This window comes from Nesoenas mayeri (assembly GCF_963082525.1).
Source record: "Nesoenas mayeri genome assembly, chromosome: Z".
Lineage (NCBI taxonomy): Eukaryota > Metazoa > Chordata > Aves > Columbiformes > Columbidae > Nesoenas > Nesoenas mayeri.
The window spans coordinates 56,870,236-56,890,021 of NC_137542.1; the positions used below are offsets into that span (position 1 = coordinate 56,870,236).

The following is a 19,786-nucleotide window of genomic DNA, read 5'->3' on the forward strand; positions in this document are numbered from 1 at the left end:
AGGAATGAGACTGCTTGCGGATACCTTCCCAGCACCAGCTGCCCTACTTGCTGATCAGATCACTTATTTATCCTTATGATTCTCCTTGATCTTTTAAATTAAGATTTTTCTGAACTGAAGTGAATGTATTTTTCTTAGAACTGAGGGTTTTTTCTTTATTTTTTAAGTTCATCCAAAAACTCCAGAAAAGTTAACCGTTTCTGGGAACAGCTCTACAAGCATCCGTCTGCATTGGTTTATAAATGGCAGCTTTGCTGAGATCAGACTTCTGTGTCAAATTGAAATTAGCAGTGGTCACTCTGAGCGAAAACTGGTAAGTGTTACTTTTGATGGAATTTTTTTTTTTTTTGGCTCAAATGTTGGTCTTTTTCATTGAACTAATCACATTTTAAGGGTTTTTTTTTTTTTTTTCTGTAAGAGTTTCATTCTGGTCATCTTACTAAATGATTAATGCAGTAATGACTAGAAGTTCAGCTACTAAAATCATAAAAGTTCTGCTCATCTCTGTTGTTGCCTGCTTTCTCTTTTTTGGGGTTGGTTTTAAAAAATTTTGAGGAAAGTCAAATTACCCACCATGTTATTTGGTACTTGGGGAGGGTACAAAGTGCTTTATGCTGACCCTTTAGGTAACAGTCCTTGTGCTTTGTCCTTCCTGGTGCAAACTTCATTAGAACATACTTCTTCCAGGATGAGTTTCTGCCCTGCAGACTTCCACAGTGGCTGTTTCAGATTGTCTGTTGCAGTCTGTAGTTGAACTTTTATTTTTTTTTTCCCTCAGAGAACAGTGCATTTGCTTACTGTCAGCAATTGACATACATGTGGCTGTAATACAGAGCTGCTAAGCCTTCCTGAATGTCAGTGATGCAGAGAGGTTAGGGAAGGATTCTCCCACTGGGTGTATCAGTAGGAAATCTCTAGTGAGAACCTCTGGAGCAAGGTGCTATTTCTGAGTGGGGTTCAGATTTTCCAGCATAAGGCTTCCAGCTGCTGCCTAGCTTTGGTACTCTGCATCATGGACTGGAGCTGCATATTTACTCTGCTGGCTGTCAGAGGACCTTAGGATGCTATGATAATTTAGACACCAGCATCAGATAACTGAGTGTAGGTGGTGGGAAAATATCTTCATCTTCCGTATTGCCTAACTTAGTGAGGGGTGTCCTGTGTCCCTGGGGAAGCCTGATGGCAGAACTGCATATTCATTTGGCTTGAGATTTACTCCCAAATTCTTTGTTTCAGTATTCAGAGGGAGTATCTCAGAACAGCTTGGGTAGACTCGATTACCAGGTCTTGGTGCACAGAGCCTGCATTTGTAATTTGGGCACAGTAACCTCAGAAGCTGCTTTTTTACAACACTTGTTTGATTTTCAGTAGTGTTCTATTACCCATTGTGTTTAATTGCCTGTTGGATAGATTTGTTGGGCACAGCCTTGAATGAAGTCACTAAAGCCACAGAAGTGATGCAGCCAAGACTGAAGATAATCATTATATACATTGTCTCTAAAATAATAGGGTAGAAGTTATTGCATGCTCTATAAGAGTATTTTTTAAATACTTTCAAAGCACTTTAAAGGTATGGAAGCTTTAAGCATTTCTGTTTCCTCCATAATGATGTGTTCAGTAGTACCCAGAGATTGGGTACTGCAAAGAAAATCAGAGATATCTTTGGAATTTACAGGAGAAGGGTCTGGCTTTTAGATGTGCATAACAGTTCTGACCGATGCGCTCTGTTGGATTTTGATGTATAGTCTGAGATACTGTCACCTGCAGTTGTCTGCCTTCCTCTGCTCCCAGCAGTTACTGCTTCTGGAGCAGTCAGCAGGGGAAACAAGCACCCGAGCATCACCCATCCCCAGCTCAGCTAGCTTAAACTGCTAAAAGAGCAGGTTTGCACAGTTCTGTCTAGCCAGAGTTCTGCCACCCTAAGCCTGGGGCACAGGTTTGCTTATGAGCTTTGCTACCAGCTCAGCCATCTGGGGCAGCGGGAGATGGAATGGTCTTACGCTGCCAAAGCAGTCAGATTCACTTCACCTGTATAAGAGCCTGCAGATACAGATACTTTGAAATGCCACAGACAGCTTGGTAGAAGTTTCGAAGCCTTGTTATGTTGTCTCTGGTTGCTTAATAAAAAACCTCTGAGAGTTTGCTGTAATAAATGAAAGTAGCTGTGAAATTGTTATGGGGTTTACATGGCATTTTGAGGATGTTTTCAGAAGCTTTTTCATCCGTATGAGAGATTGTTTGCTATTTTTTTGTATTTTTCAAATTGTCATTTGGCTTTAGAAATGCACAATTAATTGCATTTTAAAGTCACTTGGAGTCCAGTTTTTGGCAGCTGTGGTGCACATGTGTTATAATTAGTTTCAGTAAAAAATATTCCCAAGCTTAGGGTTTCTTTCAGTAATCATGAAACCAAAATTCTACCTAGACTCACACCATTTTAGGAATAATAGGAGAGACTAGTCCTGTTATAAGAGCTGTGAACAGAGATCACATGGATAAGACTTGGATTCTATATTTAGAAGGAAAAATGACTGCTGAGAAGGCTGCATGACAAACATCTTGCTCAGACAGATAGTCTGTACCGTGCTTCTGTGCATGTGTCTTAGGAAAAAGGCCACTGTCCACCCAGTTGGATGTGCATGTGCACAGTGGAAGTAGAGGTTCTGAAGACTAGGGGAGAAGTCCTGGCCTGCCTCATATGCCTCTGCATATGAGAGAGGGGGAGACCGGCCAGGATAGATGGGAAGCAACAGCCTTCTACTGTGTGCGGAACTCATCCCATTAAAGTCTCATCATTGTTACCTCTCCTTTTCATGCTTTACATCTCAAAGGTGCTACCTACTGTTATATTTCAATTTCTGTGCTATATATCTCGCTTTATATTGTCAGAGCTCTGAAAAATTTTCCTTTGTTTAAGGTAATAGATTTTTCTTTTTCATTAATTTATTTGTAAGGCTGGACTGCAGCTTTTCTTCACACTGTTGGTATCCTTGGGGAAAAATATCACCTTTTTAGGTGTTAACTTTCAGCATAACCTAGGAGAAAATAAAATATATGTAACATGTCAATTTCTGTAAATTTTTAACAGCACAATGTCTCTATGCCTGGTGGAAAATTTTCGGTTTACACAGCTCAGCTGAACACATTGCACCCATATACCAAATACCAGTTCAGAGTGCGCTGTGCAGCTGCTGACCACTTCTGGAGGTGGAGTGACTGGAGCAGGGTAGAGGAACACACAACACTGGAAGCCCGTAAGTTTAATTATTTGATGATAAAATGTCAAACTTGTGAAGCCATGTATTTTAAAATTAGCCATCTAAAAAGCTACCTTTTTCATAGAGGTTAAATTGTCTACTATGCAACTTGGAAAAAAAAACAATGAAGCAAAACAACTTTTTTTTTTCCTTAGCTCCTGCAAGAGGACCAGATATCTGGAGAGAGAGAAGTCCTTCTGGAAAAAGTCTAAAAATCTTCTGGAAGGTAGATAGAACACTTAAACTTTTAAAATATTATGTAATGTAAATATGAAAAAACACTTCCTTACATATTTGTAAATGAGTTAAGTTTATAGTCAATTAATTAGACTGCTTTTCTCAAATCCATAAACAAATATTTTTCCTCAAATAAGAATCTTATTAAAGTTTTATAAACATTGCATTGAAAAGCATTTCATATGAAGAATTAAATTTTTACACATCCCAGCTGAAAATTAAAAACTTACAAACTTATGTGTTAATTCTCAAAGTCACACTTGAGTAACTATCTTTTATGGCTTGTAGACCTTTGCGTTCATCAAACTAGATCAGGACATTAAAATCAGCTTATCTTACATCTTCTTTTGTCTATTCCATTTTGGTTTTAACGCACTCTTTATCTGTTTGTAGCCCTTATCCCTTTCTGAAGCCAATGGAAAAATAGTGTCTCATGAAGTGTCCTGCTACCTGCTGGAGTCGCCACTGGAGTATAAAGAAGTCACTGAACCCTCAAACAGTACAGAGATAAAACTTGGAAAAAATGACTGTGTAATTAGTGTTGTGGCCAAAAACCATGCAGGCTCATCTCCTCCTTCAAAGATAACAAGCATGGAACTTCCAAGTGGTGAGTACCCCCAGTAGAGCGCTAAACACCTTCAAAACTTGGGAAATAGCTGAGCAGGTTTGTTTATTGAAAAATTAGATTATATGTGCTTTGTTTGTGTTTGGTTTCTGATTTATTTCCCCACCCAAATATACTGTGTGGGGGAAAAAAAAATTACTGATTTGCTTTTAGGGTAGCCACTTGCTAATTAATTGTGCTCTGTGTATTAAAGGAGGGCAATAGTGTGCAGTTTCTGTAGCTCTGTTGCACTTTTTTGGAGACCTCCTAGGAACAAGAAGGGTGGGGCTTCAAAGCGTTAGTGTGGATCTCTGATGTTGAGGGAGCTCAATTTGTTTCTGTGTGTTCTTGTTGAGACACGAACAGTGTTACATACTAAAGAGAATCAGAATGAAGTTTTGAGGGTGTTGTGTGGCTTTGTACGGGGAGAATTGTGAGTTCAATGCTTGAAAGCTCTGCAGGAGAATATTAATTGGGCTGGCTGGTGAAGTGTTGGCATCCTTGTATTAGGAGCTGGTGTTTGAAAAGGAGATGGAACTTTGGCTTCCCAATTAAAACACTCCCTCTCTTGCTGTGGGCTTTTGTAAAGAGAAATAGCTGAGCCAGATAATGATTCTCTGCTCCTAACACTGAGTTTGGGGAGAAGATAATATTGCCTGTGGCTGTTGAGAGTCCATGCTTCCCTGCACACCAGGAGGAGTGTAATCTCCCAAAGCCCAAACCTTTAGCTCTAGATCTGGCCAATGCTCTGCAGGGAGGACAGATTTACACAGCAAGACCCCTATTCTCATTTGCCAGGAGCATGTATGTTGCTGCTTCTCCTCCCCCACCCAGAGAACAACTATCACAGTTGCCTGTCTTGCAACTCAGGTTCTGATAAGACAGGGCCATCTCTTGTAGGCAGAGATGTGCTTTGACTGAGATTCACAGTGAGAGAAAAAACAAATTTTTTTCTATGTGAAGGAAAACCATTGCTCATAATGTTTCTTGTGCTTCTCCAAACCACCAATACCTAAAATTATATTAGTCTGCTCCTTGGAGAGAAAAGCAATTGCATGGGGCAGCTGAATGAATGAAAATGTTTTTATAGCTCTCCTTCAGCAGTGAAAGAACGAGAATCTGGAAGTCAGGGAGGTCTGTGTGATAAGTTTGTGGTGTGGGACAGCTGATGGCAGATGGAGCTTTGCATTCATTTATAGCTTTCTCTTGGATGTCTGAGGTTCCCTTTGGTGTTACCCAACTTGTACTTGTTGAAGATTTGGTCCCAAGTTGGTATAGGAATTATCTGAGTCACTGACTGGAGTAATGAAAGATGACTCACTCACCGAACTGGATGACATTTCTGCCCAAACATCTTTTCTGGCTGCTTCCTGTGTACAGTCTGTAAGTGCTTTTAATGTCCATAAGAGAGCAGTGGCTCTGAAGCTTGAGATCTGCTGAGGTTTTGTGAAAGGTGAGAACACAAACAGAGGGTCCTCTGCCTTAATTAATTTGTCACTGTCTCTAAAAAGTGGTCTGTAGATAGTTGAGGCATATCATCTGCCTGTTACAGGCTTCCCTACCAGACTACTACTGTAGTGCTAGTAGTTGTTTCTACTAGTCTAGGTTGCAGCTATAAATACACCAAAATAAGCAGTATTGCCCTGGGTGAATTTCTAGTCATTTGGCTCAGGAAATAAAACTGAATGTGATGTATTTAAGCATTTTGTATAGAGTATGTGCTCACTGTCAATAAGAAGTCTTTCCTGTAAATAGGAAAATTAAAGCAGGCTAATTAGAAACATGTTCTCTTCCAGCATCATAGACGTGTTGTTACAGTAGATGCATAGTAATTTTTTAGGGAAAAGACTTCAAGAATTGACTTGCTTTTTCTAATTGTGTGTTTTTCTTGCGATGAGCAAGCTAGAAAAGGATTGTATAGTTAGCTATATGTTAAAATTATTTCAGAATAGACAGTTTCAAAATTCACAGCACATCTGTGAGAGTGAAGTTTTCACAACACTGTTTCTTAAAAACTGCCCTTGCCCTTCAGCCTTCCATCGTTTATGGCTTTAATAACATGAAATAATAGACTCCATAGGGCGCATAAATGAGAACACTGAGAAAGCAAAAACTGGAACCCTGAGATTGTTTTTGCAGATCTGTCGTGGGGCCACTGCTGTTGTGGTGGCCTTTGGAAAACATCCCTTAGCTCAGCAGGGTCCCATCTGATGGACAGCCGTGGAGGAAAGCTGCAGGAATCAGAAGTCATTCCTAGATCTGAACACTTCAAGGGCAGCTGAACTTTTAATAATCAGGAACAAGAAAAATAGACTGACTAAAGGCAAAGTTGTGGACGTTTTTTGTTTTGGTTTGTGGGGTTTTTTTTTGTTTATTTGGGTTTGGTATTTTTTTTGGTTTGGTGTTGGGTTTTTTGTTTGGTTTGTTTGTTTTCATTTTTGTTGTGGCTTTTTTGTTGCTCTTGTTTGGGGTGGGAGGGGTGATGTTCGGTTGGTTTGTTTTGTTTTGTTCAATTTACTCTTGGTGTACTGAAGCCTGCATAAAGTTCACCCAGGACTTGACTTCTGCTGTTGATTCTTGGTGAAAAATGGTTGTCTATGGTCAGGTGAGCAATAGCAAAGCACTTTGAAAGAAGCACAAAGAAAAATGATGAAATGACAGTAGGAATTTATAGCCGGAGGCTCCTGCCAAATTGGTGTCAAGTCAGATTTGAACCTGACATTTGCTCTAAATCTTTACCTTGAAAAAGTGCTTCTTAAGCCAGTCCTGAGCTGCAGCACTTCTCATCATCATACTTAAGGCTGGCTGAGGGATTTGCTGCAGGCTATGTCTGATTTCCAGCACGTCAGATAGCATAACTGAGTTCACTGCTTCGAATTTCACAGTACCGGGAGTGCGCCCCTCATTCTTATAAATGACTGCAGTTTATAAAACGTTTGTGCTGTGGCTGGAAGGCTTTCTTTCAGCTTGGACTACAGATAAGTGTCTGCTCTCTGATGGATTTTTGTGTTGTCTTTGTTGCAGACAATGTCAAAACGGATCGGGCTGTGGCAATGGGGAATGGAATTTATATTTCTTGGAATTCTTACCCCAATGTGACCTGTGGCTACGTAGTAAAATGGTGTCATTCATCTGGGTCTGAGCCCTGTAGTGTGGACTGGCAGAAATTTCCTTCAAATACAACAGATGCAGTGATAAAGTCTGGTAAGTGAGAAATAATTTTTTGTGAGTCTTTCTGGATGAGAGCCTAAGCAGTGAGTAAAATAAGAGTGGCACCAATGCTATAGGTTGAAGATTTTTGCATTGCTATCTGCTTGTGTATATAAATGCACACCTCCTTAGTACTGTTTTTATTTTAATTTCTTACACAGCTTGGCGAAATCCAAGTATCAGTCTTGACTTAACTGTTACTATCCTATGTTTATTAATGGTTTTGAAATTCTTTCTTCCAGCTGCTCCCAACAATTTCCTAACTCAACCTAATGCATAATGGTTAATCTAGGGTTTGGGGCTTTATTTGGATTTGAAACATAAACAGCACTGCTCAGGATGGAAGAAAGACTAATCCATTGTTTTTACATGAGGCAGATTTTTTTAAGTGTGACCTCCATGTGCTGGCTTGCTATCAGCAATTGAAATTTCCTGGAACAGGACACATTCCAGCTCTCTAGATGCTGGTGGGCAGACCAAGGAGGTGAAACTCAGCTGTGGTGGGATTAGTAGGAGCAGAAGAGGAAAGAGAAGACCACAAAAATATATAAGAGTTTTCTATGTTGTCTTAAAAGGTATATATTTGCTTTTTTAAAGAGTTTAGTATAAAAAGTCTCTATTAGAGAAAACAACTTGGAGCTGTGTACATAGGAAAGTTGAGGGGGAGTGAGACCAGGGAGGTGAAGCAGTGTGTATTCCTGCCTGTAATTACAACACTGTGTTTGTGTGGTTTTCATTTGTGCTGGCTAGAGCTTGCTTATTCTAAGCATACAATACAATATCTGTCCAACAATGCACCTCTACTCCTGAGCTCTTCCCAGGGATGCTTCTTGCAGCACGTCATGGGAGTTACCAGGCTGCTAGAGCTGGGCTCAAGCTGGCAAATCCACCTCTGTCTGCACTCAGTCCTGCCAGGTGAATCTCATAAGCTAGACCTGAGCTCTTGCAGACTCAAGACTTCTGTGGAGTTTAACAGTGGTTTCTTGTTTAGAAAAGATCTTGAAAGTAGTGTACAGCCCTGAGCTGAGGAAATCCCAGGAAGTGGTCAATTACCTACACATTGTAGTATCAAACATCTATGCCTCCACCAAAGACATATGAAATGGAAATTTGATGGCTGTGTTTTGTAGCATCAGTTCGCAGTTCAGGCCTGGAGCTCATCACTAAAGTGCTTCACTATCACTTTTGAGTTTTCTCTGAATTTGTTTTCTACTGTTGCTTTAATAAGCCTGGGTATTTCAAAATGTGTTTGTATTTCTGAGGAGGAGGCAGGTTCTCCATGGCTGCTGTGGGAGGAAAGGAATTGTTTCTGGTAATTTCAGTTTGTGTTTCCCCAATGAAAGAGCAATTTATGCAATTTGAGTAGCTTGTTTTGAATCCTATTTGTTTAGAACCAAACTTTCTCCAGGAGCTAGATTTGCTTACTGCTTCTAAACCATATCTGATATAGGAGAAGTATTTACACCTAACACTGTGGTCTAAGACTTTGTAATTTTTTGATATGTATTTATGTAAATCTGCATCTTATGAAAGCTAAAACTATCACTCTTTATAAGTGAAATATTCTTACAGTGATTTTCTCTTGCAGCTCTGTTTAGACCTGGCGTGAGATACAACTTTTCACTATACGGCTGCAAATCCAGTGGATATCAGTTATTGAAAAACATAACTGGGTATACGAAAGAGCTGCGTAAGTGCACTTTATCCTTCAGGAAAGTGAATTTAGACTGTGTCTATTTTTAGCTCAGTGTTGGCAGAAGATTGAGACCAGAATCCTCATGCAGTACTGACTTGTGCTGGTATTGCAATTACATGCAAAGAACATGTCTCCAACCACTTCCAGTTCCCAGTATGCAATAACCTTGTGTCCTCCTGCTTGTGTGGTGCCACAGGGTGTCACAGAAGTTTGCTCTGAAGACAGTGTTAGTCAGAGTTGAAAGCACAGGCGTAAATTGAAACACAGGGCTGGGGTAGTTTCTGCACAAGAGGAGACGACTTGTTCTGATTTGTCAAGTCAAAGTAAACTTCTGAGCACATTTGGTACAGCTCAGCAAATATGAAAATTGTCCACAATATTTCTGTTTAAAAACACTTCTTAGACCAGAAGCAGATGACACCAAGTTGGGTTGGAGTGTTGATCTTCTGGAGAGCAGGAAGGCCATACAGAGGGATCTGGACCAGCTGCATCAATGGGCTGAGGCCAATTGTATGAGGTTTAACAAGGCCAAGTGCTGGATCCTTCACTTGGGTCACAACAACTCCAGGCAGTGCTACAGGCTCAGGGAAGAGTGGCTAGAAAGCTGCCTGGCAGAGAGGGATCTGGGGATGTTGGTCAACAGTGGCTGAACATGAGCCAGCACTGTGCCCAGGTGGCCAAAATGGCCAGAAACACCCTGGCTTGTATCGGAACTACTGTGGCCAGCAGGACCAGGGCAGTGATTGTCCCCCAGTACTCAGCAGTGGTGACCCTACCTTGAATACTGTGTTCAGTTTTGGGCCCCTCACTACAAGAAGGACACTGAGGTGCTGGAACAAGTTCAGGTAAGGACAACGAAGCTGGTGAATGGTCTGGAGCACAAGTTTGATGAGAAGCAGCTGAGGGAACTGGGGCTGTTTAGCCTGGAGAAAAGGAGGCTGAGGGGAGACCTTCTTACTCTCTACAGCTACCTGAAAGGAGGCTGTAGCATGGAGGCTGTTGGTCTCTTGTCGCAAGTAACAAGTTATAGGATGAGACGAAATGGTCTCAAGTTGTGCCAGGGAAGGTTCAGGTTGGATATTAGGAAAATTTCTTCACGGAAAGGGTTGTAAAGCACTGGAACAGGCTGCCCAGGGAAGTGGTTGAGTCACCATCCCTGGAGGTTCTTAGGGACATGGTTTAGTGCCAGTATTAGGTTAATGGTTGGACTCGATGATCCCAAGGGTCTTTTCCAACCAAAACGATTTTATGATTCTAGAGCCTAGAGGACAAGACACTTTGAGAATTGCACTCGTACTCCCTGCAGTACCAACCCTGTCTGGGTAACTGCAGTTTCACCCAGGGCTGGGCTTCGCTTGACTGGAGATGCATTAGTGTCCCAATGCTTTCTGTTCCCAGGAATCCAAGCATGGCTTTACCCTATAGCATCACAACTATATTTTATTGTAACTACAGCGCCCATTTCACTTTGAAGTGTAATGTGTTTTCTGCTAAAATAATTTGCTTGGAAAACTGAGCTGCTGACATAATCTGAACCCTTAGAAATGCTGTTTATTTCATTGCTAAGTTCAAAGGTGAGGTTAAGGCCATTTTATCAGAAACTCAGCTTTCAGCCATTTGTATCTCTGTAAAAATCCTGAATGGTTTCCCAGAAGGGTTTTCCATATGTGGTCTCAACAGACTGGAAGCTTTCAAGGTAAAAGGCTAAAGACTTTGAGGGATGAAAAATACATCAAATATGCAGAAGAAACTTATTAGGAACTGAGAAATATATTCACTTTACATGGGAGCATAGATTCATTCTAAAACTTCAGAGTTGCCTTTGGATGGATAACCATCAAGACAAAAATAGATGCATTCTTAAACAGCACTGATAGATCAAATGTCAAAGTCCTCATGCTCATGACCTTACACAAGATCTGATGTAACACTTTCAGCGGGGTACAGGTATTGAAATGACAACTTGTGATGCCTGCTAAGAGTAGTTCTTTTGAGCTGAGATAGGCTTGGTAGGAATGTAGAGTTTGTTTAATTTGTAAGACATGAAGACAAAGATTTAAAGCCTTTGAAAGCTAAGTAATTTTTATGCTCTGAATGTTTATACAATCTTTGGGGGTTTGTTGCAGGAAGAAGGATATTTGTGTGTATGGGTCTGTAAGAACACTACCAAGAAGATTTTGTTTTCAGCTTCTGTTAGGAGATAATACTGCAATAATTAATAACAATGAGACCCATGTACTTGTATTTTTGTAGTATCACCTGCTAAGTCTTTTCACATGTTCTTGACAGTGAGGGAAGAGTTATCAGGAATAAGCTGAAAATGCTAGCCCTAAAATTAAACTGATGGATTCAGCATTTAGTGATAAGGTGGTTTCTTACTAGCTTTTTCCTTTGTGATTCTCCCTACAGCTCCAAAACGTGCACCAAATTTTACTGTAGAAGAAACTTCTTCAGATTCTATATTGGTAAAATGGGAAGACATTCCTATTGAAGATTGCCAGGGATTTTTAGAAGGATATCGTCTTTCCTTTGCAAAAGGTGAAAAAGACGCTTTAAAGCCTAGGCTTTCGGAATCAGGTAAATGAAATTTATAGATTACTCACTGAAGCTTCTTTTTTTTAGTAATTTCACTTTAGAAAAAGATGCTTTTATCATCATTCAGTTGCATTACCCATTGGTATAATTGGCCCATGATATATGACAGAGGCATTTGAAATAATCAGCTCCTTGTGTGGTTACTACAGTTGTTTTTTAATATAAGGCAGAAGTTGGAGAAAACTCTGGCTCACTGAGGCCATAAAGCTATGCAGTGACTAAGTGGCAATGTGACACACTGCCTTGTGTACAAATACCCTGAGTTGACAAGACGTGGGGGAGGTTACATGGCTATATTTTATTGCCTGTATGCTTCCTGTACCCATCTTATAAGGAGATCTCTGTACAGAACTGGAGCCTGACTCACATTAACATAAGAGGATAAGCAGAGGTGTACAAAACTAAAGTCAACCTGCAACAAAAACATATGCCTGTGTTGTTCGGTGCTGTGTAAGCATTGCTAGGACTCTTTATTTCAGTTTTTCTTTACACAGATTGTTCTTCAGGTTTCATATGCTGACTTCAAGAAGGGCTTGCTAAAGCCGAGGCTATCTTTGTGAATCCTTTCTTACAGTTATGCTTTTCTTACTGCTTCCAAACAAACAGGAAATCCGGAACTTAAAGTTAAGAATATCACTGACTTAACAAAGAAGTCTTTGAAAATACTTGATCTTCAAGGCAAAACAAGTTACCAGCTGGACCTACAAGCCTATACTGCTGGTGGGTTGAGCCCTCCAAACAGCCTCTATGTGGTGACAAAGGAGGACTGTAAGTTGAATATTCCTGTTCATTAATAGTCTTCAACACAGGGGCTGCACAATGTATATAAAGCTGGCCTTGTTTTAATTCTGGTCCCCTTAGGTAGTTTGAGCCTACAGTCTAATTTTTAGTTTATTTAGTTAGTTATTTTTAAATACAAAACCTGGTGTAGTTCAGAGTGAGGAAAAGTTCCTTTCCTATTATAACTACCTTGTAGATCATGGTAATGTATGCAAGAAAAATAACTTCTAAACTACTACTAAATATGGTGGAGTCTGAACTTAGTCTTCTCAAGCAGCTAGTTGTTTTTGTCACGTTTCCCATGATGAATGTCTGCTAATACATGGTGGGAAGAAAGACATTCTGGAGATATTTACTAGTTTCAGAATTATAAACAGATGCCTTTCTGCTTTGAATTCAGTTTTATCGATCCCCTGACAGAAACAAATCTAGAAAGATGGTTAAAAAAAATACTGACTTCAGGGAATGAGAAAAAAAAAAAAAGTATTTAATATGAAAGACCTAACACTTGGGTGCAGCTAAAATACATGAAAAATCAAACTTGAGGCACTTAGCATCAATGGAGGAAGGCAGCAGGAATGCATCAGAGCTAAACCCTGGGGATTAGAAGCATTGTAAACCATATAAAAGGCAGTGCAGTTTGTGCAATGAGTTGTTGGCCTGTAAGAGGCATTACCAGGGATTTGGCCAGCTCAAGTAACCTGAAAGTGCAATTCCAGTGCTTGGTGAGAGCAGAATTACAGTGGCAAGCAAGCAGTCTGCGTTGCACATTAAGCCTTTTGCAAATAAGCAGTCAGAGACAAATATCTGCAGATTCCTGTAGTTACCACTGAATCAGCTCTGTTTATGGATGGACTGTTGCCCTTCCAGCAAGGGGGAAACATATGGTATATATACACTTCATCATCACTGTTTGCAAACCACTGTTAGATGAGTTTGATGAAACAGTCTCTATTCTGTGGGAATGTTAGAGAAGATATAAAACTTGCTAGTAACTTTGGATATGTATTTACTGTCTTTTCGTGTTTTTTTTGTCCACCAGCTGTAGGGTTAATCATTGCAATTCTCATTCCTGTGGCAGTGGTTGTGCTGCTTGGAGTGGTGGCGAGCATCTTCTGCTACCGAAAGAGGGAATGGTAAGTGCCTTCATTCAGTCATGATCTTTTCCTGGATGCGTTTGCTTCCATGCTAGAGTTTTCCATGATCTTAGTTAGTCTTTGTTTTCTCCAAGTAACCAAAGATGTCAGTGGGCTTTGTTTAAAGGTGGGTGGCAAAACACACAACAGAGAAGGTGAGGGAGAAATTGAGTTGAGGAGAGGTCCAAGTGTGGAATGCAAAAAGGTTTTGCTAGGAGCTTGTCTCCCAGTGCACACTGCTTACAAATAACTCCCAAGTGAAAATAAGCTAGAGACATACTATAAACTGTTAGCCATCCACAAACATTCAGGTAGACATCCCATCTTCAACTTCTCATAAACATGGCATATCAAGTTCTCCAGTTTAAAAAATAAAAATAAAAGTGTGCTGTTTTTTTCATTAAATACTCAGTGAAAGTGGAACACACTTAATCTTTGTGCCAGATGTCTTCAGTGTTCTGGTTTAAAGGGAAATGTCTTAACTCCTTTTGTGTATTGGCAATCTGTTTTGGAGTTTGGTAACTTCTAAAGTTTGTTCTTTCCTCTTCAAAGGATTAAAGAAACGTTTTATCCAGAGATCCCGAATCCTGAGAACAGTAAGGCACTGCAGTTTCAGAAGAACATCTGTGAGGTAACACTAATTTTATGTCTAGCATTTTAAACTATTAAAAGGTATTGCGAGTAAAGAATTGTTTTTGCAATCTTTGAGCATTCTGCTCCAGTTGTAGGAAAAACTGTGGCAGGGGGAACAGCACAAGTGACTGAGTAACTTTTTGCAGGTCCTGTCTAGAGCTTTCTTGTTTGTGTAGTTGCTTGCAATTTTTGAATTAGGAAAGGACTGCTCTATTTCTCTCCTCCTGCACTAATGGGAAATGTCAATACACAATAATGATGCAGGAATAACCTACCTGTCTTTGTCATAGTGTTAGGAGAAGTAGAAAGTGTGGAGAAGTGTACATGACATTTCCCCATCCTCCTGGTAGACAGAGTATCTGGAACTGGGTTGTAACATTTAAGTAACTTCCTGGAATGGGCTATACAGAGCCAGAATTTGGGGAAAGAGTTCTCAAACACTGACTGCAAGATCTAGAGTCTCTTTAAGTTGGCTAAAAACTTTTAACATTAACAGGAATACGCAGTAAGCCACAAAATGAAAACTAAACCACTTCTTTTATATTATACTAATGTCAGTGGGATGAGCACAAGCCACAAGCCAACACACTGGTTTAACTTGGGCAAGTTATTGCTTTCATAATTTCCAGGTCTTTTGGCTTAGCCTCTCCTCCTTCTCCTTTTTCTCGCTTCAGGGGAGCAAGACACTTAAAACACTGGAAATGAACCCCTGCACCCCCAATAGTGTTGAAGTGGTGGAAACACGGTCTGCAGCTCCCAAGATTGAAGACACAGAAATTATGTCCCCAGCAGCAGACACTACTGCGCCTGAAGATGGCTGTGACTCAGAAACGGAGAACCATGTGGTTGTGTCCTACTGCCCCCCTATCATTGAAGAGGAAATCTCAAATCACCCTATGGATGAACCTGTGGTGTCATCTCAGGTGGTTTACATTGACATCCAGTCAATGTATCAGCCTCAAATTAAACCAGAGGAGGAGCCAGAAATAGACTTAGTAACTACTGCAGGCTATAAACCACAAATGCAGCTGCCTATCAGTGTTCGGAAAATAGAGAGTCACTCATCTGCAGAGGAAGAATTGGACAAAACTGCAGGCTACAGACCTCAAGCAAACACAAATGCCTGGAACATGGACACTCCAGACTCTCCTGGATCAGTTGAAAGCAACAATGAAAATGCATCTTTTGGGAGCCCATGCTCCATTAATTCTCGGCAGTTTCTGCTTCCTCCAAAAGATGATGAAGACTCTCCCAAACCCAGTAACATAGGGTGGTCTTTCACACACTTTTTTCAGAACAAACCAAATGATTAACAGTGATTCCTCATTGTACCTGAACCTGCCTTCAAAATAAGCTCTTATTCCCTATGTTGTAAAGAAAGGAGGAAAGAAAGCGCAAAAGGCATGATTTATTCTTGGAGACCGTCAGCACAGGTTCTAGTGAGCTGAATGTTATGTTTAAGTTAGTGAAAGTGTTAATGTTCCATTTTAATAGATGCTGAGAGGCCAAAGTTATAGCAATTTAGTTATTACTCAAGTAAAATATACTGGATATAAGGAGTATTGAGTTTAGAGCTCCTGATAATCATAGTTAAAGAATGCTGCCTACCTTCACATAGTGCTCCAAGATTAATATGGTCTTATGCAACTTTTAACTGGGAAAGATTGCCTCGCTTTGTAGTAGTTGTTCTCAACCATGCATACTCAAGTGATACAGCTCCAACAGATTTCCTTACTGAAGGTGTCATTTATCACAAACCTTAGCCTAACACATGGAAATGATGTGGTTGAAAACTGTTGAGATCTTTTACTTAGGTATAATATAAGAACAGATGAGAGTACTATTTTTTTTCTTCTCCCGTACAGAAGGGTATTGTCACAGTTTAACATTTCTGAAGCAACAGCCATTCAAATTTGTTGCTTTTTCACTAGATACTAGTTTCTGTACCTACTGTACAATGTTTATTCAATGTTTGACTCAGGGGTACAAACTTGGGGAAAAAAAGTGTAACACTGATTTAAACCTCAACAAGAACTGCATGAAGTTTAAAACTTTTCTTTAAAAAACAAAACAAAACAAACAAAACAACAACAAAAAAACAACAAACAAACCTTAGAATGCCCTATATTTTTTCTGTTCTTTGGTTAAGGACTTAATCTTTCCTAATGTATTGCACTAATGCATTTTGTATTTCATAGCTTCAGCTCCAGATCTTCTTCAAAGTGGTACAGCACTCCATTCGCCCCGAGTTTTCAGCAGTCTTTGCACTATGCAGTAATGTAAGCCATGGGGAAATCTTTATCTACTAACATTAGCCTTCCAAACAGTTTGGCATGTAAAATTAGAAGCAGTAGTAGTAGCTCCTTGAGAACAAATTGCTCTTTGGGTAGTCTTTATTGTATAAGCTTTGCCACTTGCTGCCTGACTGTTCTCAGTGGCTATCCAACAGGACCTTCTCTACAAATCCTAATGGGGAGTTCAGGGTGGGACTTCTCTAGTGGCAGGAGAAATCCAAGGAGGTTTTAGTGCCACTAATTCTACCTCTCCTTTACCAGATGTGATGCAAAGAAGCTTAAATGATGTACGTCTGTGTGCTTAAAGAAGTATTCAGAACAATCATCTTCGAAAATGCTTGTATTCACATATGCGTCTCCAGGCAGCTGTAATTGTAACATTTCACTGTGTAAACTTCAGACTGTGGCACACATGAATTTCACTAGCATACAGGAGAAAGTGCTTTCTACCTTACCTGTTCCTTAACATAAAACACAGGGATGAGACGTTAAATGGTAAAAAGCTTGATCAAAAAGAGTCTCCATAACATCCTAACCAAATTTTTTTTTTTTTCAGATTTCAATTTTCCTAGCTACTTTGTGGTTTGTTAAATAAATAAGATGGGGGAATGGTTTTTTAAACAAGATCCCAAAATGGATAAGAAGGCTGAATTGGCTAAGCTGCTGGTTGTAAAGATGTGAGAGCAGGCTAGGAAGATGGCTAGTTTGGCAGACGTTTGGTCTCCAAACCATATGATCTGGCCATCAAAATAAAGCCAACCATAAGGTTAAACCTAATTGCAGCAATGGATGATACAGTTTCAGATGGTGATATGTCTCTACCATCTATGTAGAATGAAAATACAGAGGAATTTCAAAACTGACAAAAAGGCAAACCACTAAGTAGCATCTCGGCAGACCTGACAGACTGCAAGGCGTGTCTGAAAGATGAGAAAATGCAGATAGAGTTCTGCTTTTGAGGTTGAATCTTGGAATTAGCAGAGCTGTGAGTGAAAAACCAGACAGACGGTGCAAAGAGCTGGTGTCCATCTGTCACCAGACATCACCGCAAGAGAAAGTTTCATGCCTAAGCTATTACTGCCTATTATTGAGAACACTATGTATAGATAAAAGGAAGCATTTCTGCCCTTTGTGCTCAATAGCTGGGAGGTGGCTATATCCTGATAGTAACAACCCTTTCTTACAATAACTTTTAGAGCAGTTTTCTTTTCACTAGTGCAGATTTGGCTTAATGTGTTTATCTCCTAAGATGAATTTTAGATTGTGCTGTCATATGATTTTAATTGAAAGCAGAAGATGTCAAGGACAGAGTGTATGGGTAGTGGTTAGTGTTTTTAATGGAGCAGATTCTCAATGTAGAGATGCAATCAATATTGTATGGTGATCCAAACAAAAAAAAAACCCTCTATAGTGGAACAGTTGATCATGAAGAATAACTGTGCTTTCAGATGGCTGTGTATTGCAAGAAGCAAAACCAAACTGAAGTTTGAGAGTATTAACAATTTTCAATTTGGCAGACTGGAATCCAGGGCAGCTGCAGAGAACACGTAGAACTCACAGGCAGCAGCCTAACACCCTTCACAGTGGTTCCATGATGAATCAAACACAACCATCACATACTCAGTTTTTCCTTTGTGCTGCTCTTCCTATTCAGTAAAGGCAACAGCATTTTAAATTGCTTCATTTCTTAGTGATTAGGTAGGGGAAAGGCCTACAAATATAGGGAGTGCCTAAGTGTTATTAAAGCATTCTCATCTAATTTTCCATCACTTTTTTTTAAAAAAAAACCTTTGACTACATATTTTGACTGGTGTTCTGACTTCCAGGATGTAGGGCAGAAGAGTCCTGTGAATAGCAGTGGTTTACCATACACAGCAGAAGAGTGAAGCAAATGGAGTAGAGGCACAGACTTGTGCATCATACGTAGCATCGCTTACTGTTGCTTAATGCTTATGAATGACTAAGTAGTTTTCATTCCAGCACTTGAAAGCTCAGCTGTTTCACCTCTGTGGTTTCCTTTGAGCCTATTCAATGCTGCCAGTGAGGACTCCTTTCAAATGCCTATCTCAAATCTTCAGCAGTGAATCCAAATACCAGATGGGTAGTGAGAGGCTGTGTGCTAATTCAGTGATCAAGCGAAAAAACCCCTAGGTGCATGGAGCAGTAAGGATGACTGACAAGGACTGTCAGGGAATGGACTTGATTTCTGATCCCAAGTGCTATGCTAAAAAAATGAAATGTCTTTAGCAATACCTTCATACCAAATTCACCTTTGAAGCACGATGCTGTTTAGCCTCTAAATGCATTGATAACAATTGCAAGAGCAAAACTTCGGGTTTCAGAGGGGATCAGACTCGTTCTGCTAGTGCCTTTGAGCTTCCTGGTGAGCCTCTTCAGTCAAATTGTTTCTAAAAAATTTTAAATTTGTTTTAAAATATTTTTTTTTAAATAAAATAAATTAGAAAAATAAAACTAACTTCTCAAAGGAGTATGACCAGAAGAGATTGTGTCCAAAACACTGTTACTTCTAACTCAGTACTTCTATCCTCCAGTTGGATTAGTGCTTAGAGATGTAGCGTGTTAACACTAAGCAATTTCTCTCTGAAGCAAATTATCGGTGCTGCTACTTTTTAATTTTGAGCCATGCCTGTCATATGTGACAACTGGGGATTTGTGATGAGTTTTTGTACTGTTCACTGTATGCATGGAATATAGTCATGTTTGATGGAACATCGTGCACTTTCCTGTTAGACACATCCATTATTTTTTGTTGTTTTGACATGCAGGGGGATCTGGGACCTTGGTTTTGTGTGTTAAATTTTGGGATGGTAGATCTGCATGTGATATACCTCACAGAACTACTAGTTACATATATCAACAAAATAGTAAGCTAATACTACAAGCAGGCAGTGAATTTCCTGCCCTGCTGTGCAGTGCCTGCGTAGACAGACTTAGGACCCAAGGACTGACACCTGCTGTGGTAGCTTTGTTATCTGTAGTTGCTGTTACCATGGGTAAACCATTTCCAAAGGGAACCAGTAGCCAAGTTCTCTGTCACGGCACAATTGGCAGATGCGCCGTGTCTCTTTGTCTTTGGTTTATGTGGGGGACCAGAGCTTTCTTCTGCTGGGAGCATGGCAGCTTCTGCTGACCTCGAGTTCTAGGCTGCTCTGAAGAGGCATGTTTTGGTTTTTTTTTTTAATATGTTCAGTGGGTAAAGCTTAGGGCTGTGGTGTTTCCTGTGATCTTGTCCTTCAGGACATGAACATGAATAGTAGTGAAAAAGAAGGTAATTGTATGCATTGGAGGGGGAAGGTGTTTAGACATCACTCTGAAAAGGAAAT

At 40.0% G+C, this 19,786-nt stretch overlaps 1 protein-coding gene across 1 annotated transcript in view; it reads left to right on the plus strand.

The window, feature by feature from the left end:
- The window catches only part of LIFR (LIF receptor subunit alpha), a gene marked incomplete at its 3' end in the record, with an annotated part of 28,141 nt that extends 12,680 nt beyond the window's left edge, over window positions 1-15,461 (plus strand). The window contains exons 9-19 of the mRNA XM_080362435.1: window positions 168-313; window positions 3,089-3,254; window positions 3,413-3,483; window positions 3,888-4,101; window positions 7,123-7,302; window positions 8,897-8,998; window positions 11,414-11,581; window positions 12,206-12,367; window positions 13,422-13,515; window positions 14,068-14,146; window positions 14,823-15,461. Coding sequence (XP_080218561.1) covers window positions 168-313; window positions 3,089-3,254; window positions 3,413-3,483; window positions 3,888-4,101; window positions 7,123-7,302; window positions 8,897-8,998; window positions 11,414-11,581; window positions 12,206-12,367; window positions 13,422-13,515; window positions 14,068-14,146; window positions 14,823-15,461 — 2,021 coding nt within the window. The remainder of the gene's footprint in view (window positions 1-167; window positions 314-3,088; window positions 3,255-3,412; window positions 3,484-3,887; window positions 4,102-7,122; window positions 7,303-8,896; window positions 8,999-11,413; window positions 11,582-12,205; window positions 12,368-13,421; window positions 13,516-14,067; window positions 14,147-14,822) is intronic.
- Window positions 15,462-19,786: the final 4,325 nt, after the last annotated feature.